Source organism: Bombus affinis, chromosome 1, assembly GCF_024516045.1.
Source record: "Bombus affinis isolate iyBomAffi1 chromosome 1, iyBomAffi1.2, whole genome shotgun sequence".
NCBI lineage: Eukaryota > Metazoa > Arthropoda > Insecta > Hymenoptera > Apidae > Bombus > Bombus affinis.
Genome location: NC_066344.1, coordinates 1,636,817 through 1,660,234, shown reverse-complemented (window position 1 = coordinate 1,660,234; position 23,418 = coordinate 1,636,817). Strand labels below are relative to the sequence as shown.

Genomic DNA, 23,418 nt, shown 5'->3' with positions numbered 1-23,418 from the left:
TTCTAGCTTAGCTAATTTTGTTTAACGATAAAGGAAAACCGTTTTAATGGAAAATGGTATATGGCTATAAAAATGAAAAACTATCTTCCTGTGTATCGATGACTTTATTTATTATATCTACCTTAGTTGTATGTCATAATTTAGTCCTTAATGGATAAGTACAATTACGATCACGGCTCAATTTCACTCTTAAAATACCTGTGAAAAATAGATGGTACGACGATATGCACGCTTTTGAACATTAATGTAAATCAAACAGAACAGAAGATCAAAAAGAACTCTCCGCTTTCTAAAACCTCTCAATAGTAAATTAGAATAAAGCATCGCGGGAAGCCTAAACCCTGGAAACTTCAAGCTGTCCAAAAGTTCTTCGAACGATATAAACTTTCGAATCTCCGACAAATGGAGCATTGTAATCCGACGCATGTAAACGCTTCTGCCATTCCGTTTGACAAGGGTCTAGACTCTAGAGTCTAGGTTCTCGTGGTTTATGAATCCAGCAACGTAATTGTCCGCTGAGAATCTCGTTAATTAGTTTAAACGATCGAACTTGGTCGCAGAGATGGCAGTCTGACGTTTTACGACTCGTACTCACGTACAATGTTGACTATTAACGAGATATCGACTAGGAGACGCAGATAGGTCTGACAGGGTGCAGACTATGCGTTAATGAGCGGGCAATCGACGCCGACAATTGGCAGACAGGATCTCATCGTACCGGCTCGCTTTTGATTCGTGACAGGCCAGACTGCCACTGGGACCCCTTCGAACCGCACGACAGTTGTCAGTGACATGAAAGCATTACGGCGATCGATTACCGCACGGCAGCGCCGTCGATGATCTCCGTCCATTTCGTATACAGCCTGTTAATACTAACATCTGTTCGTGGCGATCTGATCGTCCAAAGTCAAATTGTAGGACCCTTTTGTTCGCGCAGTCGAGAGTTTACCAGTTTCACGACATTGTCGAGGTGTAGATAGTGGCAGCCGCGCGTGTGCCTCGCTATTGTTCCATTGTCGAAAGAGGTTCACGACCGACGTTATGACGAAATAGACTATGGCAGATTGCGAGAGATTGATCGTGGGTGATCGGGAAACCTGGCTGCACCGTTTGATGTCACGTGGCTTTATCTCGTTTCGGAAGATTTTAATCTATTACGTTAACTAGGAAATATCGACTCGTTCGATACTCCATCGACAAACTGTTATACGTCGTAATTTTTGTATTTACCAATTATTTATTTCTTTACGAGCGTTGTTTCGATTCTGTCAAAGACGAATCGGATTGCATTTACTTTTCCAAGGACTAAAATCGAAGCTGTGTTACTCTCACCACCTTCCAATTCTGTGATTTTAAATGTTTCTGGTCGAAGGTTGAGTGGGGTAATATGTAGTTAAATTTAATCCGTAAATTACGTAGAAACCGACGCTTCAGTGGTATGAATCTCGCGAAAAGCGTCGAATGTAGGAGCGGCGTGTGTGGGATAAGAGAAAGCTGAATTTTAAATCAGATTTTTTGCACTCGTTCCACGCTGAATGAATTTACAGTAATAAAATTTGTTCTTCGCGCGTTGGAAGTAGAAGCAGATCAGCTATATAAATTACTATAAAACGATTGTAAAATTTTATGAATAGTATACTTTTCGCTAGGAAATAAATTACTCGGTTCAAATTATTTATTAGTCATATTTTCAGCTTACAACCTATCGCGTTACTTTTAGTAATTCAAACTGATAGAATTTTAATAAGTATTTGCCATTCAGAAAGTTCGCTGAGCGTACACGTATTTTATCGTGCGAACAGTGAGACAGTCGCACGGGTTGGAGAACTGCTGCGGTTTCTGAATGTTCTCAAACGCATTATAATTAATTCATGCGTTACCTTGCAGGTCGAAATGAGAAGGTGTGGCTTCGTCGTGTGGTTGGTCCTCGCCTGCCTCACCAGCGACGCATTGCAACAGTACAGGGAAAAGAACATCAGTGAGTGATATCATTTATTACTTCGTTTAATTAACACGTTCGAAATCGCCTACGTTCACATTTACGTCCTCAAATTGTCTGTCCAAAAAGCTGTCAGGGCGATAGGTAATAAAATCATATGGAAGTAACACGATACAAAAGGTAGAGAAAATGAAATAAAACAATAAATAATTCATGAGCAAGATTATCGAGACGTTTAACACTCTACGATATGTACATACTAAATGCAAATTGAAAGTGACAAAACTTTTAGAAAACTTTCATGATAATGGTACATGTGAAGCATATGTTTAAGTTTTTATACTATAAATAAATTTATATAAATGTTATTCATTATCATATAACATTGAACGTAATAAATATCCAATGACCAATGGACGTGTTAAAATCAGCCTGCTAGTGATCGTGTCATAACAAATTTTTTGAACGGTTACCTGAACGATAAAAATAAAAAAATTACACAGTGTAGATTACGAAGCAGTAGGGTTTAAAGCAAACTCGGAGACAAAATTCATGTACAGTGTCTACGTAAAGTATTGGACCCATCCTTTCTTTTAATAAACCTGCTTCTTTTCTATCGATTTCTATATTTTATTTCCATAGTATTCAATTTTTCTAGTTGTACGAAAGTACTGCTAAATAACACATCGTTTGGCATCGATATGCGATATACTTGTACCTAATTAATCGTTTGAGTCCCAGGAGTCATTGAAAAGACAGGGTCGAAAAATCGAAGAGAAACAAGCGGCACGATGGCGCTCGTTATATTTGTTACTTTATGAAATACACCTGTATTATTATATATGCGTACTATTAGTTTCTAAATATTTCAAGTTTTGTTCAATAAGAATTATTCAGAAGGTAACAATGAAATACAAAATATCGTCAGTCGTTCGTAGCGTTCGAATGTACTGAGACTTTTCCACGCAAAATCTAAACAGCGCGATCGCGTTGCTTGGAACTCGAACGGTTAATTAACATATAAATGTCGTAATAAGTACGACAGTGTAGAAATATTTTTTGTTGTTATTTCTGTATTCAGAGATAGGATCGCATATTCTTTGGATAAATCTATCACACCTGACTGAAGCGAAAAATCTTTATTGCACTTTCTTACTTGGACTAAGGATAAAAACAAAATAATATCTTAAACCTATCGGTTAAATCTATCGATTGTATCTAGGACTATCTTCTAGTTACTATTTACTGTAACTGTATCTGTAGTCATTTACAACATTTTTTTTATGGTCACTGCATGTATAATAGAAGGAAGAATTCGTATTTCCGAGGAATAATTCGTTTGGAAGCGCTTCAATTCTGTTCATGGGCGGTTCCACGACATTACGAAAGATGCAGAGTCTTGCCGTTTTCTACTGCTCGGTCGGTGAAACGATTCTCCACGGGATTAAATCCCTGGCGACGACACGAAGTTAATTAGAACCACGTGTCTTTCCGCCAATAAGAATTACAACATTCCCTGTGTGTCGTCTTTCGTGTGCTCTCGTCGAGGGAAGCTTCTTACGGTTGAGTCGTTGCGCAAAATTAGGTTAGATCGGGATCGGCGAATTCAATTCTTAATCTCGTTAGTCAGCGTCGTTCTCAATCTTTCGTTCCTCGTGCAATCGCTTCTCGCGAATCAGTTTCTCCCTACCACGTTCATCTGGATATTAATAAAGTTTCCTAATTAAAATTGTTATTTGGTACCGCAAGACTCTCGAAAGTTATATCTCGTCCTGTCAATTATTCATCGTTCATATGTGACTGATGTGTTTTTTAACGAACCGCGACATGCAAGTATCTTAGAAAAGATTGAAATTTTGCAAAAGTATTAGCCATGAGATAAAAGGGAATTGTTTTTTAAGGAAAGGGAAAGTGTTTTTTAACGAACCGCGAGATGCAAGTATCTTAGAAAAGATTGAAATTTTGCAAAAGTATTAGCCGAGAGACGAAAGGGATTTGTTTGAGTTTGCTTGTATCTAGTTATCTGTGCATTTTACAACACGAATATTTCGAAAATTCCTATATATTTTCTAAAATATTTTAAAGTCGTACCTTGCTAATATTATTCGACAAGAAAGAATGGGATCATGGCTAACCATAATAATTTCGGTCGATGATTAATCTTAATTTCTGGTCTATATTACACGGGATAGAAGAGATCGATAATTTGTGTCGTGTAAAATATAAAATACAAATATAAATTGAAATTAAAAATACTGCAATGTTGAGCAGCTAAAGCCAAATTATTCCAGTTACCTACGATCCAACGATACCAATTAAAGGTAAAATATTCTCTCCGATGTAACAACTAAAAGCATACAAAATACCATTAACGCTCATCATAGGAACGAAAAAATCTGTAGCAATAGCTCCGATATCATAGTTCTTTTTCTGAAACATATTCCCTCGCGCTATTAAAACCAGCCGAAAAAAAGGTCAAAAAGGGAAGATACCATATCCACATCGTGTACGCCATAACTATAAATCCGTTGGAAACGAACGTTCTGAAAAAAGCTCGTGAAAATCACCGCGGCTCTATAGCACGTACGTTCATGCTTGCCAATCACAATACACCGCCACAAAGTTATCCTTTCTCGACTGCTCGACCAAGGTATATAAATGAATTTACAACCGTCGTATGATCGAATGGCCGACGAACAAAGTTTCGCTATGAAATTTTCGTGTGTCGATAGTCCGCGATAAGACCTCGATACAACGTACGTTACATTCGCATGTACACTACGGTTCAAAAGTATATGCGTACACTCGTTTCTCTCCGAAAGAGTGTCATTTAGTTAGAAAATTGGGAAAAGGAAGACCGACGACGACTCATTTATCTTTTAGCAGCGCTATCGTAGAATGTTATGGCAGGTTGAAATTTATCTCCAAAACTTAGTATGTGGAGGGGAAAAATTGGCATTTGCGAGAATTAAGAAACCATTTAAATAATCAGCTACCGTTTCAATGAATAATTCACGTTTCATATGACACATACATAGGTTAACGTTAACGTCCTACGAGAAATATCGCTTTAGATCGTTTGCTTGCCATTTAATTTATATATATTAGCAACTTTGATGTATCGTTGATATCGAATCAGTCAAAGCTTTCACATACTCATGAACGAGTATGTACTAATACATGAATGCGTATGTGGAGAAAGAGGGAGAGAGGGAGGAGAGGCGCATATGGGACGTGGCACGAACGAGATTCTCTATCCGCTCGATAAACTCGACGCATCGAAATCGAGGGGTGAAGAGGGAGCTTTGGAATTCACTCGGCGGAACTCAAAAGCTCGACGAATACCCGGTGATATTGGGAGCAGATTGGAAGCCAAGAATCCGCCACGAGATTGAAAAGTTCACTCCCGATTCCCATGGCGGCTTTTACCGCGGACAAGACGGTCGGATAGTAAAAAGGGCAAATTAAGCGCGCCCACGTAAGCGGAAAAACCAGCCCGTCGCCCTCAAAGCGAGTCTCTATTTTTCCCTCCCTTTTTACTCCCTCTGCTCTCCTATCGTCTATTTTTGACACTGTTTTTCAACTTTTAAAATATCGAGCCGGGATGACAGCCGGTCGGCGCTAGGCACCGCGATAGATTATCCTCTTCGATCCGTGCCGGGTAGAACGTTAAATTAGAAAAGGGTCAACATTTGTTCAAAACGTGGAGATCTACCGTTTCGACGAAAATTTTTCGAGATGCGAAAGAAGAGAATAATTTGAATTTGGTTTTTAGAAATGACGATTGTGTAATAATTATTGCTTACATATCCCTTGCTTATTTGATAAATGCAAACTATGCAGCAGCGTGTCTTGTATATCTTCGTACTATTTAGGGACGATACAAATTATTTTGTGTCCGAATGTGTAGAGATTTCATCTGTTTTCTTATTTAAAAATTTCTCTTTTCCTGACATTGGGTTTTTATTATTGTGCTTGTTCGTCACCAAAGGACAATTAAGAAAATTATTATATCATATTATCACGTAATTTGATACGAAGTTAGAAATATTTCTTTTTGGTGTCGATCGTTGTTATAGTTCCAAGTCTGTACGTTTCAGATTTTGAAGTTTAATACTAAGAACAAGCGAAAGAACGAGAAACTCTGGAACAGTGTCGAATCATTGGCAATGAAATATTAATCGTAATTATCGAAACTCACCTGGGTTTTAATCGACCAAGTAATCGGTCTAAGCTAAATTAACTTTATTTTCAAATAAGTAAACATTTTCCTCTTATCAGCAAAATTGTCAAAAGTTTAACGTTATTTATTGGTGTATAAATTACAATCTAAATGTTATTTATTATTATTTACATATTATTATTGTATATTATTATTTCAAAAATAATTATCAAAGTATCGGATAAAGAAAAGAAATCTTAACATCTTAAAATATCATCAGGTTCAAAGAACCAGACAGAATACAGCAACATATTTTCTTCTTCAAAGAAGGTATCGATCAAAGTGCAAACTTCTCAAGGAAATTCCTTTTCCGATATCAACTTTTTTTCCAGTCAACCAGAACAAACTCATTTCGATCCGGAAAGAAGTATTTTCTCTCTAAATAATCTTCTAGAATTTGTTCCAAAGCCATATTATAGGTAATCAGAGGAAGAAGTAACAAAGTAGATTCAAAGTTGTTTCTTTTTAACCCTAGTACGTCCTTTTCATCGTTTCCCATCTAATTACATTTTTCTAACATCAGAAATAATCACAAGCTTGTATGCATGTTTTCTCGCCTTGTGTTAAATATTTTAAGAAATAATAAAAGATATATATTTATATTTTAGGTGTAATAATAAATTCAGAATAATAAGATGGGGATTGAAATATAAAAGTTCCAGATACAGTTAGCCATCGTTGATTCGTTTCATGAAAATGGTCGACTTAATTGATGTTTCATAGACGAGAGTTCAAAATGTTTCCAATCGAAATACAATTTTGTTGGACGAACCAACAAGAACGATCCTTCGGAGGATCGAGCTATTTATTTACATAGCGATGCGACCACATAATCCTTCTATTGAAATGAAAATCTCTGCTGGTGCGTTCGATATCTTTTGTGGCCTGGCCAGACATGGAATAATCGTATTACTTTTACTGTTTAATGCCGCGTTACTTTGTTTGTTAAACGACCAATAACATTATCAACCGCTTTGCGGAATCGTTACGTAAAAAACATTGATATTCCATAGGAGATCTGGTTATCTTTGATCTTCTAAAATAATTTTCGATATATGGATTTATATTTATATAATTTGGTCAAAGTCTTGTTTGCTATGTTTGAAATTGAATCGATATCGATTAAAAGTAGACTATAGCTTAACAGCTAAAATAGCTATCTTTATTTTAATTAATTATTTTATTTTGTTTATTTTTCTAATTTCGTCCATCAAAACGTACAAAAATATAAAGTAAAAAATGACATCAGGAGTTATCGCTGATTATGAGAGTCCAGTAGTGAAATTCGAAATAATTAAGACGACGCAACATATGCGTCACTTTTTGCGGTAATCAGAGACGCGTCTCTGATTACGCGCATGAATTTGTAATATTCGTGTTTGTGGCTCTTATACGCCGTCATTTTGATGCTTGGAATTCTAATTAAAGAAATTTGCAAATTTCCCGCATACGACGTGAAAGTGGAGCATCGAGGAATTTTGCATTTATGAAATGCATACGCGTGTAGCTACTGAAACTAATTGAAGCATAATTGCGAGTGTCCCTTCATCGGTTTTCCTTTTGCATATTTTATGCGATCTATCGGGGGACACGTACGGTTTCGTTCACGTTAAAGAAGGTTTTATGCAGTATGGTTTCTGTCGTGGATAATCGAAATTACGGCCATTAAGGTAATTTGCCATAAGCTTCGTGAAATTTTATTGCCCGCTGACAGAAATAATAAAACGATGACCCGTACGATTCGTAAAATATTTTAATAGGCGCCATTAAAGTCATAACTCGAACTAACGAACCAAATTTTATTTAGTTCCACGTATCGCCATATTTAGATCCTACGCCTACGTACAAACAATAAACGATAAATATTAGAAATATCATCGAACCAACAACATTATATGTTTTTTTGTTCTTAGTAGACTATTTATTCGTTCCAATAAATTTTCTACTCGTGCATTTATACGATGAAAAAAAGAAAGTTCGGTAACGTTAGCTGTGCATCAAATCGTAACGAAAGAATCTCTGAGAGTTTCACAGTCGAAGAAACTCGTAAAAATATTTTGAAACTTGTTTTCCTTGAAATTGTCCCGGTTGCAGCCGTAGTGGATGGGTCACGCACTTTTGTGAAATTCAATTCCCGAAAAAGATTTAGGCTGTCGTTTCAACTCGTAAGTATTTGTCACTCTGCATGCCGGTGGAATCCCATAAACGTTCCGTAAACGTGTTTCATCGAGACTTGGCGCCACTGCGAACGCATCTCTGACTACGTTCTCTTTTAAGTCCAACGAGAAATTCTTCTCGACCTTAAATCGCGTTTCGCTGGCGCGAGGAGAAAGCTATGAATGGTAATTCATGGCAGCTCGCGGGAAAATGCGTTACGAGTACAGCCTGTTCGTATTTTCAAGATATTTCTTGGCATCGTAAAAATATAATTTTACGTATATATAGAAGATATTATTTTAATTTATTATATGACTATATGTCCTTAATAAAAATTATATTAGAGTTTTAACGTCGAATAGGTTGGGAACATGATCGACTTTACTCGACGAAATTATTACGAAGGCGAAGGAAATATAAATATTTGGACGCTGTAGGTTGCGTGATCAAGTAAAAGTAGCAGAGCAAACTTATATATTTTAATAAGTATATACCTCGGTTGACTTGTCTATTTATCATCATACGAAAATAAACAGGGTTCAAACAAAATTATGCAAACATACTGAATTTATAATACGTCTAACCTATACTAATATGTCTTTAGCGGCACATGCGTCTTAGAACGTTTCGATACGAAGATGCCTCACGTAGTTGTTTTACCACAGAGGATTAACACTGTACGACGCACATAATGTTATAAACAAACTCTGGACGAAGCAATTTCCCTGCTACGTGCAACCTAAAATCTGCGACAATTTCAAACCTTTCGATACTCCCCTTGACTAGTATAAATAGACGATCATGTCCTCCAGACACAGTCAGTCGCGCGAATCAATATCAGTCAGTCAGTCAGTCGAGCTAATAAGTATAACGAATCTGTCTAACGAATCAGCATAACAATTAGTATCAGTATCGCAGTATCGCGCAATCTTATAACGAGTATCATCAAGCGAGCAACGCTTGCGATTAACTTTGTACTCTACATTTCATAATATCTGTAAATAGAGTTAATTGAATTAACTCGTCTCCTTATTACTTTAATTAACAACACGTCTCACCGTTCACCACGTGTCTAACCTATACGTAACAACGAATACTAGTTCTTTTTCTATTTATTTTACTTATATTTGTTTGTATTAAATTATTAATAAATTATTTATATTTACGTTTATTTTAACGATACATAATAATCCCGAGTTTAGATAAATGTTTCAGCTATTTTCAATATCACACGAGGTAACGCAGTTGTTGCTGCAGTTGTGAGATTTGTGTAGTTCGACGTAGGAGATTTCCAACACGTGGTGTACGATATAAATGCTTGCAGGCTCGTGTAATCCGATGTAGATAACTTCAGTTCTATCTAGACTGCTCAAAATCCGATAACCGCGTGGAAACCCAAGAAACCCTCAAACCTCAAGATCGTACTGTTCCCAGAGATATCTGGGGTCATCAGGATCGCAAAGATCCTCGGAATCTTCCAGGCCTCCTGACATTGGCCAAATTCTTGAGATCATCTAGAATCCACTAGACGTCCAAGATAGTTGGATTCCAAAGACATTCGTAGCCTCTGAGATATCCCGAGGTCTTAAAATTTTCCAGACCCGTGGGATGTACTAAATATTTCATTGTTCTCGCAGCCTTGATTCTGATTTGATTCTGAAGCACTTCTGAAATTAAAGGCGAATTAAATATTTGATTCTTTAATTGCATCAATTTTTGATATTAAATACCAGACATTACAGTCTCGATTGTTTCTTAATTTGATTCCTGATTTTACCTCTGATACTAAAAGAATTGAAAAAAGATCTCTAAATATTGGTAACTGGCATCGGTACGAACTCACGCGAGTAGTCTTAGATTTTAAATTATTATACACGTTTAAATGCTTATAAATTTTACTTAATCGTCTCGCGTATCTTTAGTATTGTTAACGCGTGCAAAGTATTAATCGCAAAAGATTAATTAAATATAATATAGAACCCGATTCACAGTCATTATCGTAAAACCATAGGATTTAACGGTCGGCTGCGACGGATCTCAAATTTGATTTACAAAAACATTTAAATTTCGATGTTTCTCGCTATCGGATTTATTGAAATTCTACGCGAACGTTGCACGAGCGCGGCGATTTGCATAACGAACCACCGAGCACGCGGCACAGAAAATTCGAACGATTCTCGAGATAAGTATGAAAAGAGCATTATCGAGTAAGCATTTGCGATCGAGCGAAATCCCTTGGATACGCAACTAGATTCGAGGTTCGGCTGGTTTTTATCGACTGGCAAAAGGATCGGGATCGCCGATCGGCGAAACGACTCACGCTGTCGCGGCATCGCGAATTACGTTTTTCCGTAATTTATGCGCATACAGAGTAAATGAATCGGTCCTGGAAACAGCAACATCTGCCGCGCGCCACGCAGCTTTGTGTACAGCGCTTAATTGGTAATTAGCTGGCGTATTTAACGTGAGCAGCGGCGAACAATTGGTCCCCCCGTATTCTCTTTCCAAATTCGTTTAACAAACGAATCGCAATTGCAATGATTACCAAGCGTTCCCAGCGAACGAACGGTGCGCCGTGATTGCGATTTTATTGGGCCATCCTGCACGCGTCGATTAAGCTTTTTGTTCGAATAAAAATTACCCGCCGCCCGCCGACTGTCCCTTTTACTTTCTATTTCTATCGCTTTTCCTACCGTTCGTCTACGTTCCAATTCGACTGGAAATTCCGCCATTCTATCGCCGTCCTCGTAAACATCGAATTTACGCGAACGTCAACGGAAATCGAAGATTGGACATTCTTGGTTGATTAAATCGTTCCACGATATTCAGTCGTAATCCGGGGAAAATTGCCGAAGTAATTGTCCAGGGTGTTTGTGTCGCAAAATTTTAATACGAACGAACCGAAGACTGTTTTAAACCTTTGCGGTCCTATATCGAGCGTGGTTCGACGCCGCTTTTCGTACATAGGAACATAATAACATAATAATACAGTATGGAACGTTAAAGCGTACACGCATCGCGGCAGAAAATCAAGAAGACGATCGATCCTCGACGATATTGTCACTTAAAATTAATGATAAAAAAGGAGTAGCTGAGCAATAACTCAACTTGACTGTGCTTTTATAATTTTGTAGGCTTTTATTTACGAAAATGATTAAGTATAATATTACGATGAAGTAGCGAAATTAAAATAGCTGTTCAAATCACGGCCAAAACTGTACACAAGACTAGTCTCGTGGTCGAATGCTCGCAGTTTTATATGTTGAGTTTGTAAGAGTTAAGGGGTGAGGAAAGGATCCTGAGTGCTCTACGTGATGGGGAAAGTTTCGTATTGGGCCATGTGCAAAGGTAAGGTCAAAGTATAAAGGTTCGTTGTCGGGTAGTATGGAATGGATGTGAATGGAATGGGATGGAATGGATTTGAGTATGGTCGCTGTCACAATATCCGCGATATCGATTAAATATTGGGGAGCTCACGTGTCTTGAACGAACGAACTTCCTTGTATTGTACATTATACATATACCGTGATCATTGTAAATAAATAATAATAATAATTTCAATATAATATAGTATATACTATATAAATATTTTATTCTATTCCATTTCGTTGGTAAAATATCGAAATAGCGAAACATTACACGATTGTACTGTTCTGGCGACAGTGACTGCTGAAATCAACGCGGTCTGTAGTAGGAAAAAGGTCGAAAAATACCGCTGATCGCAAAGAGTTCAAATAATAAAGTAGCTTTATTCTCAACAGTATGGTTTTCATTCTGAATAAAGAACAGTGTTTGCATTACGGTATCTCTATAATTCGAGCAATAAATTCCAGTTTGGAGTTTAAGACGACAAGTTTGAATCCAACTTTATATTCCAGTAAAAGTCAAAGAGGAATCGCGATCATAGCTGCGCGGATTAAGGTGAAACAGGGAACAGGAGGATTTGATCGCAAATCAAATGGCCTTCGGAAAGAATCGATACAGACGAGAGACTGGAGTAATTATGTTGCAAAATTGGCCAGCTCGGTACACGCGATCCCGTGACTGATTCGGATACGATTCCAGGTCAGATTGGATCCGTTCTGCTGTTTATGGTAGTCCCGACTCCACCACCCGATCCGAATCTATTTAGAGATATGATTTACGTTACGCCACCACGAACACGCCGCTGTCCTCTCTACCTGCCTTGTTCTCGTTCGAACGAGAGAAAAAAGAAAGAAGGGCCGATCCAGCATTGTCTGGCCAACGCATCGCGGTGCATTGTATGCAAATACCGAGCGACGCGCCGATATCTCGGTTTCCCCTCCCGCTGCGTATCCTCTGTCATGTTCCACTACTTTCACGTTGATCGTGCAATTAGAATCGCGTGAAAAACACGGAGATCGCGTCCGATGTTTCATTTGTCCGTTTCGATCGAAGGTTGCACGGGAAAAATATGGTACGTACGATGTTTCTGATTTTCTGATTCTCATGATATTTCGTCACACTCGTTACTCAGTAGCTGAAAGGATGTATATTTTGATATAACGCGGTTAAAAGGAGGAACAACCTGCTCGATAGAAAAATAATACTTGATAATTTAGTAATAGTTTATTGCTTGACAGAGTAGTGGATTTTGAAATTGTTCTTGTATAAACAACGAAATAACGTGATTTATCGTGTCTCCTCTATGGTCTTCAATTATACATTACGGTGTATCGGTTTTGTAGTCATTTTGTGGATTATGTTCATTTCGAAGCCTCGATTTTCATCAGGAGACCTGTTTTCAATCATACGATTGCCACAGACGAATTTCGTCTACGCTGACTTTATTTCTCTTTGTACGAAGTATATTTCATGGTATGGAAACGGCGATTCTTGGAAATTATTGATTCTTGACGTTTTAAAATCAGCTAGTGGATCGTGAAACTAAAAAATTCAAAAATAATTAAGCGTATCTCGGTGAAATGATATTTGCCGGTAACGTTCGTCAAAATTACATAAAACGAACCTTATGCGAGCGGAATACCTGCCACCTAATGAACGAACTATAAAGGATCCTACTTAAATATCGTAGAGTGGAACTTGGTATTAAAACGAAGTCCCTATTGCGCTTTACGATCAAAAACAGGCGATATGTCTTACTGTATAAACTTTATAGATCGATCGAATCGTAGAGAAACGGAGGCCACAGAATGGAATTGATTTCACCGATTCATTCGGTCGGGACGGACGATGATTTCGGCCTGAAGCTCGTAATTTATTATCGTTCGCCTCGAAGACAGAATGGACATTGTTCGTTCGGTATCGCGGTGTATTCGGGGTAAAGGCCGACGGTTTAAATGAAAGTTTCGTGAACTCCGCCCCGTCGATTTGCGATGCGAGCAATAAACGAAACGAGGTCGCCGGCGATCATTGTACAGAGAAAAGTTTAACCTAGGAAATATCTGCGAATAAGAATGAAAAGCATCGACCAACGGAACTTTAGATAATTGCTGGGAGAATTGAAGAAAAGTTTCGCTTTGTGGAAATAGTAATCGTGATTCTCGTAGTCGCGATTTTCCCTCGCCTTCCGGTATCGTTTCTTTTTGCCAAACGACTCGTTTCATCAAACGTCAGTTTCCAGGGCAGTGACACGTTTCACAGAGGATCGATTTTGAGATACTCGCAAGAATTAATTGGAAGAATGAATTATTTTTTAGGATGCTGGTATTTTATTATTTTATCTAGTAAAATTATTCCACTTAATATAAGCAGAATGTCACAATCCGCAAACCGGTTCAACCTTCTCGAAATGGTAAACGATATACCTAAAATATATTTTTAGAACAAGTCGATCTTTTCTAAAAATTATAAAGCTATGGTTAGCACAGGCTTATGGACGAAAAAAGCTTCTTTTCTTTCTATTTCAATTGTATATTTGTGTATTTATCGTAATTGTACATTTAAGCGAAATGTCGCTTTGAATAATCGTTTTAGACAACGTTCAATTATTTGACTTCGTCACGTTTTTGAAGCTTAATACGATTTGTATATCCGCGTTACGCGCCGCATTAAGTGCTGGACTCGCATGGTTGGGCAGTTTTGAGAAAGACAAGGAAAGACTTTGCAAGAAAACTGACACGCAAAAAGGTAAAAATGGTAACTGGAATTTGTCGCGGTTGTCAACAAGCGTGCACAACTTTATGAAGATCGTCCTTCCGTTGTTGACCATGGCAAAAACCTTGAATTGTTTGGCAAAGACAAATGGCAAAGTGATCGTAACGGCGCGGTTCCCAAATTTCTTGTTACATTTCCTGACTTTCTTGAATGTGACAGTTTACGTCCAAGAAAAATGATCGCTAGAGCTACGTGTAATCGCGTTTGATGTACTACGTAAAAAGTTACAAGGACGTAATATCGCAGCTTAAGTTTTTGCGCCGCCACAGATTTTCTTCCAGACAACTTAAGAATCGACACAGTTTTGTTTGAAAGTTTACAAATAATAGAATATCCAGTTGGTTAACTCCAGACATCGAACATCGTTGCTCGACGACTCGATAGACGTCAGATTTCGCATCGAAGAAAGGAACGAGATTCGGATCTTTGGACAGAGATTGAAACTTGTTTCGGATCGTTGGACAATGACTCGGTGACTATCGAAAATCGTAAGCTATCATATTCGGTGACCTTCGTGACTCTGATCTTTATCTTTTCTTGACTCGTATGTTAGTATTAAGGAACCTGTGCATAAAGATTCTTGCATGGCTCGATCACATTCCACGTTTTTGATTCAGAGCCTTGTACACTGTGGCCGAAAGCGATCAAAGCGAAGCTCTGCGTTCTCAGCGATCGAAGCCCCAAGATCTCGTAGCGATGAAAGTTTTCGCGATGATTCCAAGCTTGCGCAACAGCAGGGTTGTCTGACTTTCGAGATCCCATACTACTGGAATCCGTAGAAATTTCGACTACTTTCTAAATGTTTTTATAAATTCTTCGTAATCTCGTAACTTCGAAGTAGTCTTGTGATTTCTTCCAAGCAGTATGATTTATTGGCATATCAACAATTTTGAATTAGAATTTTATACGATTTTCACCAACTTTTTAAGCACTTGATTACGTTTTTACTCGCAAACACGTGGCAAGAACTGCGAGATCTCGAATCAGTTGGCTGTGTGTGCGGTCGATGTTTTAGGTTGATGATAAAAAAAAACCCTAAGATTATTGGAGCGTATAGCCCTTTATTGTCGAGAAATTAATAAGTTCCTCCTACATCCTTCTTCGTGAATTCTTTTAATATTATCATTATGTTTGTTCTAATATTAATTTTCTATAATTTATTTTGTTCAATTTTCGATTATTAATATGCGTATTTGTACAATTCTACCAGCGGAAATATCTCAATTTCTCGATTAATTTCTCGAAAACAAAGGGCCATGCACTCAAATCCTTTTGGAGTTGTTCCATCGTCAGTCTAAAGCATCGAACGCACATACAACCAACTCGTTCGAGATTCAGCAGCTTTTGCCATCTCCTTGTCGCTTGCAATTTCTTTCTGACCATACACATACTACGTTGGTATTTTCATTTTATATTTTTTGGCTCGAATAGATATGTTAATAATGCAGTAATAATTGTATGTTGCACGAAGAAGATTATATAGATCTGATTATGCTTATGTTCTTCAGCGATGAGAATAAAAATCTATTCGAAACGAAAGGCAATATTATCTTTATGATAAATCATTTCTCTTTGTTCGACTCTGTGAATAATTAATTTTCGAATCGATTCTGTCAGACCGGACTAGAACCATTTGCGCGAGTGTTCTCATCGCAGAGCGCCTGATGTAATTATGTTTTACGTTCGCCTTTGTATCGAGCGTTTGAAGTTCGTACAAAGCTATTTCCCGTAACGAAAAATGTTCAGCTGTAATTTGATGCAGAAAGTTGAAAAATTAATTCGCATATTGCTGTCAGAAAGAGTCAATTGTTCGCGAGGAATTATAAAGAGAATTAAAATACTACGTTTAATCAAATAAGAATTATAGATAACACGACAAAGTTTTACAGATATATTAGCTTTGCGTATATGAAACCTTCTTCAAAATTTCAATTTTATACGATACAATACCAAATGAAACTAAAAAAGCAGCTATTCCTTATAACTCACGTATCGCATATTCGATATTAGAGAAATTTATAAAAATAAATGTCGAAATGTTATTAGCGTTATGAATAATTAAAATATCCCTGTGACTTCTCCACGTAAATTTAAAATTGGTATAAGAACCACGAAAGACACTGAAAACATCAATTTCATTTTTATCTTCTATTTTACCTTTGACGCATAAATTATTCTAACAGAGGCGATAAATCAAGAAACGCTAATATTACTTCGTTGCAAGAATTCTTTAATCATAGACGCGACCTTTCTTCTAAATTTTAAATAATAAAACTGTGCAGTTAGTCATCTGAAGAGTACGTTGAATCACGCGGAAATTACTTTGACGTTTAATATATTTTGAAAGAACTACGCGCAATTAAAATTTCATTTGAAAAAGAGACGACGTTCCATACGTACCGACCCGACGCGCATTATCTTCCAAAATACATGTCGCTCTAATAAAGGGATTTAATTGAATCCAGTCAGCGATCGAGAAAGGGCGGGCTTTTCGAATGTTCGATCGAATCACGTCGACGAATCTCTGCTCAGTCTTCTCGTTACAGTCTTTCGCAGTCTTGTCGATCTAGTTAATAGCGTGTGAAATCTCGTATAAATACGGTAGAAGAGCAGAACTGTCCGCGACATTTTGCAATCTTGAAACGGCCGGTCGTTAAATGGGAATGATCCCAGTTACACGACCGAGCTCAGCTGCGGGGCGAAGAAACTACGGCGATTCGATCCTCTAGTACCCGAAACCTCTTTTCCTCTTATCGGGGATTTCTGATAAAAACGTTTCCAATTGCCTCGCAATAGAACGCGCTGTCGAATTGTTGAAAATCTGGACAACAAAGGAGTTAAGCTCTATCGTTCTGGCCAGATCAAAGGAAATCCTTGAGAACCTTTGTAACTATTGTAAATGAAATAAAAGAAGTCATTTGGTGGAATAGCGTAACGCAAGTACTACAATTCGTTCGAGAAGTAATTTCGCTGTTTGTTGTTTTGAATTCCATGAAACTTCGATTTCGCGCGATATTCACGTGGAAAATATTAACATGCCAAGATAAGCCAAAAGTAACAACCACTCTATAGAAGCGGAGAATGTGTTGAAAATCGATATACCTAATATAATAGTATTATAGTCGTAATACTAATGGCAGTGAAAAATTTATTACTTTACGAAGGTCACTTTAAATTCTACTTTATTACAGTTTCGATGAACCGGCTTTTTAGACGTAGTTCTTTTCGTGTTTTGTATCTTTATTACACCTCTTAACGAAACTTCAAGGTCCTTAAAAAATACTTTTCCGGGTATAGGAACTGTGCAAGTTCGATCAAAAGGAACTAGAACATCCTATGTATAATTCTGTTTCAGTCTTCATAAAATTCTGAAACCCACTATCTCAACTGGTTTGATCCAGCGTTAAACCCTCGGTATTAACATCGTTACAAAGTTTCCCTTTGCTAGTTTACCGTTTCGTAGTCTGACCGAAATCTGGAAAATGGCTCGCCGTCAAATCGACAGAATCCTCTCCGCCGTTTCCAATTCCAGCAATAAAAAGTCCTTCCGTTTTGTTGCCTCTCGCCGTTTTCGTACAAGTTCCCTTGGCCGCGTCTTTTTCGATTCGAGATCCTTCCGAGGATGCTTCACCGCTGCTTCCAATTACCACGGGGAAAAAAGCTGCCAATTAGGGAACGCGATTCGCGTTTCACGCTAGAATGACCTCGCCGGGATTGCCGTATTTACGCAAAATCGTTGGACCTGGATCGAAGAAGGGACGATCGTTGGAAGCAATGATTTACAGCGTGAATTTAATTGCTCCATCGATGGAATCGAGAGGATGCAAGATACTTCTCGGCCGGAAACGAAGGAACGCTTCGTTGATTCAAGTGTGTACACTTCACGGTATTAAGAGGAAGCGCTTGCACGTAACGACCGATTGATAGCAGTAATTGATCGATTCATCTATCGATCCGCTATTTTTTTCGTTTCAAAAGTATATCAAAATTTACTTCTGCGTTTGACGGCTCTTATAATTCAATCGTATTTTATATTCAGGAATATTAATACGTTTTAAAGTTGTAATACGTAATGTGGCAATGGGAATTATCGGTGATCTTTTTGTCGGCGATTGAGATTTGATCGAGGATGATTGAGCTCCGAGTGAAATTACGGCACAAAAGACGATTGCGCGAGCATCCAAGGAGACGTGATTGCACGTTTCCTTCGTTAGAATGCGTAGCGTGAGGCTGAGTTAGTTCTTGAATGGTAGTTATCGAATTCTATTCTTTCCTGATGTATTGTGTTGTATTATGTCGCGTCGCACGTTTACCACATTATAGTTTAGAAGTATTTTAATATATCTAATTACACTTTGAAAGTAAATTCACACTGGATCTGTGGAATATTAACGTCGTAAAATACTAGTAAGGATGTTTAAACATAAACAATATTTATTTGATATTTCTATAAATTGACACGAAACAGACAGATAACTAACTCTGGTTCAATTATTTCCTGACTATCGCAATTTCTCAAAAGAAGAAAAGAAATTTGAGAAGACGGTATCGATCACGCTCATTGTTATTAAACTTTCTAATTTTTCAAGTATCGCCTCAAGAATGTTTAAACATAAACAATATTTATTTGATATTTCTATAATTTGAGACGAAACAGACAGATAACTAATTGTGTTTCATTTATTTCCTGATTATCGCGATTTCTGAAAAGAAGAAAAGAAATTTGAGAAGACGGTATCGATCACGCTCATTGTTATTGAACTTTGCAATTTTTCAAGTATTGCCTCAAAAATGTTTAAACGATATTTATTCGATATTTCTATAAATTGACACGAAACAGACAGATAACTAACTCTGTTTCAACTATTTCCTGATTATCGTGATTTCTGAAAAGAAGAAAAGAAATTTGAGAAGACGGTGTCGATCACGCTCATTGTTATTGAACTTTGCAATTTTTCAAGTATCGCCTCCAGAATGTTTAAACGATATTTATTCGATATTTCTATAAATTGACACGAAACAGACAGATAACTAACTCTGGTTCAATTATTTCCTGACTATCGCAATTTCTCAAAAGAAGAAAAGAAATTTGAGAAGACGGTATCGATCACGCTCATTGTTATTAAACTTTCTAATTTTTCAAGTATCGCCTCAAGAATGTTTAAACATAAACAATATTTATTTGATATTTCTATAAATTGACACGAAACAGACAGATAACTAACTCTGTTTCAACTATTTCCTGATTATCGTGATTTCTGAAAAGAAGAAAAGAAATTTGAGAAGACGGTATCGATCACGCTCATTGTTATTGAACTTTGCAATTTTTCAAGTATTGCCTCAAAAATGTTTAAACAATATTTATTCGATATTTCTATAAATTGACACGAAACAGACAGATAACTAACTCTGTTTCAACTATTTCCTGATTATCGTGATTTCTGAAAAGAAGAAAAGAAATTTGAGAAGACGGTATCGATCACGCTCATTGTTATTGAACTTTGCAATTTTTCAAGTATTGCCTCAAAAATGTTTAAACGATATTTATTCGATATTTCTATAAATTGACACGAAACAGACAGATAACTAATTCTGTTTCATTTATTTCCTGATTATCGCAATTTCTCAAAAGAAGAAAAGAAATTTGAGAAGACGGTATCGATCACGCTCATTGTTATTAAACTTTCTAATTTTTCAAGTATCGCCTCAAGAATGTTTAAACATAAACAATATTTATTTGATATTTCTATAAATTGACACGAAACAGACAGATAACTAACTCTGTTTCAACTATTTCCTGATTATCGTGATTTCTGAAAAGAAGAAAAGAAATTTGAGAAGACGGTATCGATCACGCTCATTGTTATTGAACTTTGCAATTTTTCAAGTATCGCCTCCAGAATGTTTAAACAATATTTATTTGATATTTCTATAAATTAACACGAACAAAATAGATAACTAACTCTGGTTCAATTATTTCCTGACTATCGCGATTTCTGAAAAGAAGAAAAGAAATTTGAGAAGACGGTATCGATCACGCTCATTGTTATTGAACTTTGCAATTTTTCAAGTATCGCCTCCAGAATGTTTAAACAATATTTATTTGATATTTCTATAAATTAACACGAACAAAATAGATAACTAACTCTGGTTCAATTATTTCCTGACTATCGCGATTTCTGAAAAGAAGAAAAGAAATTTGAGAAGACGGTATCGATCACGCTCATTGTTATTGAACTTTGCAATTTTTCAAGTATCGCCTCGTACCAAACATACCAAAGCTCCTAATGCTACCGCAGTAAAGAGTCGCGAGATGGAGCTCGTGCAAATTTCGCGAATTCGGCTAGTCAGAAGAAGAGGACTCGTTCTCGTGATCTTCTTATTGTCAGTAACAATTCCTTCGACGACGTTGATCTAAGGACGAGACGATATCTCCTGGGACGGTGTTCCTCCGTGAGTAAGCTTTGTCGAAGCTCGGGTTATTTGCCTGGTCTTCCATCGTATCGTCGAACGAGTATAGAAGAAGAAGAAGAATGAGAAGTAGAAGAGGAGACAACAGAGAGGGTAAGCTTGAAAGGAAGTCGAATTTCATTATGGAAGGAAGAGACGCGTGTTCTCTATATTGGCCGAAGCCAAGAAGCTAGAGGAGGAAAACGAACAAAGGGGAGAAATTTGACGGTGGAAAGGGAAAACGCGCGAGGTAGAACGAGACGAATACAACGGGTTGTGGGGAAACTGAAAAAATTGCGTACGCCGGATTTCATCGAGTAGGAGAAACGAGAATCTTATCCATTCAAGGTGTCGAAGAATATGTAGAGGATATTTTTATGGGGTTAGGTATCGAAACACTGAAAGAGGTTTCTGCGCAAAAATATCGTTCGACGCTCATATCGCAACTTACGAACAATTTCATTTTACGCTCGAAATACTTTGCGAAATATACCGATGTCGATGAGTCAGCTGACGAATCTTTCTGTGTATATCATTCGTACTTTGTGTTTTTCGCTCTGAGATCCGCGAACCGAAGAGAGAAGAGAGTAGGATTTCGACTGTACATGCATTTCGAACAGTGCTGTGAATATTATCTACAGAAAGAAGAAATACACGTATTGGAGTTTTTTTAAAATGAAAGATATACATTTATGTATAAAAAAAATCAGACGAATGAGATGCTGCTGATTAAGTAAATTTTATTTAAAAGTATTAATACTTGTATCCTTTTAAGATATGCTTGAAGAAACTGTTATCGCTTAACGTAATATCTTCGCGTTGGAATGAAAAACACGAAATCTTTATCGATGCTAGTACGCTTCCAGCGTGATATAAAATTGTTCGACTTGAAAAGTAAGCCTCGGGCGACCATAGAAAGATATTCTCTACGTGTTTTGTGACTCTTTATACGAAATTTGGGAAGGAAACGGAATCAGAAGGAAACGAGAAATGGAAGAAGCGAAGGACGTTTGCAAAAGAGTGAAAGGAGATGGATAGAGGACAAAAACGGTGAGTGCAGGAATGAAGACGAGAAGAAATTCTCTATCGGTTATCTTTCCTTTTTTATCCCCTTCTCCCTGTTCGTTCGCGAAGGAAAAGCAAGGGACAGGGTTGTGCGAAGAAAGCAAGATCGGAAAATTGCCAAAAATGTTCGACGATGAACCGATGGAATAATACACGAACGAGCGCACACGGGAAACGCAATTTTTGGCAGAATACGTATTAACCGCGATTATATCTCGATGAAACGATTCTCGACTTGATCTAGCAGTGCGTAGAAATCGTGGGAGCCATCGTCTGGCCTGTGTTTCCTCGATGGATCTTCTTTTCTGCGAAGAATGGGAGAGACAGCCGCGCAATTTCAGATCGGGCGACTGCCAAGAGAACTTACGACTTGGGAAGATATCGCTCATGGCTGGTCGACGGGCGAAAATTTTTCGCTGTCGTCCCGAATCTTTTGATACGCGACGTGGAAATTAATTATTTCCTTTCGTGCAACGAATTTGTGATAATAAAAAATAACCTTAATAGATACTATGCGTGGGAATTAAAGAACGATTTCTCTGTCCAGAGCCGTAATAAATATCCGTAACGATCAAACTATAAATCACTTAGATTCGAGCATTATTTTCGATATATTAAATAGAATGTTTTACCGCAGGAGGAATCGTAATAGAAATTTATATACTTAATTTAGTACTTGAGGATACATATATGTACGAAACAAATTCTATTAAGAAAAATTAAGAGTTCATTCTACTATACGCCTTTGAAAACATAACTTTTCTTCTCTTTGCGCTTGCTAAAAGGATACAGTTTCACCCGTATATCTGAGAAAACTTAAACAGACTTACATCTATTCGAAAATATCAGGTATCAAGTTGTCCGAACAGTCTCTGTTTTCGCTATTCGCTATCATTGATATCGTCAATAATTAAGCGTAGCTGCTGGTAATTAGTCGCGATATTTATCAGTAAACAGATGATTTTGCTAATCACAAAGAGAATCGGACCGTGTCGCGTCAGGAAGCATAACGTCGATATTATTCACGAGTCACGACCACGTGACAAACGAATCGACTAGCAATTAATTGATTACCTTAATCATAAAAATATATTTTATCGCTCTGTTTGTTATCGTAACAATTAAGGTTCCAGTATTACAACGTCTATTTTCCTACAACAAACTTAATAAATTTCCTTGCTTGAACATAATAAAGAATAGAAATAACTACAGGATATCCCTGCGCTACATTACTTCCCTACAAAAGACGCAGATATTAGGTACAAGAATACAAACTGCTGGCCGGTATTATCGTACAATGCGAACGCAATACTCTCCGAGAAAAGAGTCGTAGGAGGGGAGTTATTCTTCGAATGCATTCGTAAATGGGCTTCTGGAGAATCTCAGGAGCATGCTGAAGGCGAAGAGTGCGCGCAAAGTGCAAGACAATTCTCTGTCATCAAGGAAA

The 23,418-nt window shown here is 37.3% G+C and overlaps 1 protein-coding gene across 6 annotated transcripts in view; it reads left to right on the top strand.

The window, feature by feature from the left end:
• Positions 1 to 23,418, top strand: part of LOC126915950 (uncharacterized) — a 196,747-nt gene that overhangs the window by 86,447 nt on the left and 86,882 nt on the right. For all 6 annotated transcript variants that reach the window (XM_050721223.1, XM_050721185.1, XM_050721194.1 and 3 more), the window contains one exon: positions 1,888 to 1,978. In XM_050721223.1, coding sequence (XP_050577180.1) covers positions 1,894 to 1,978 — 85 coding nt within the window. In that variant the 5' untranslated portion in view covers positions 1,888 to 1,893. The remainder of the gene's footprint in view (positions 1 to 1,887; positions 1,979 to 23,418) is intronic.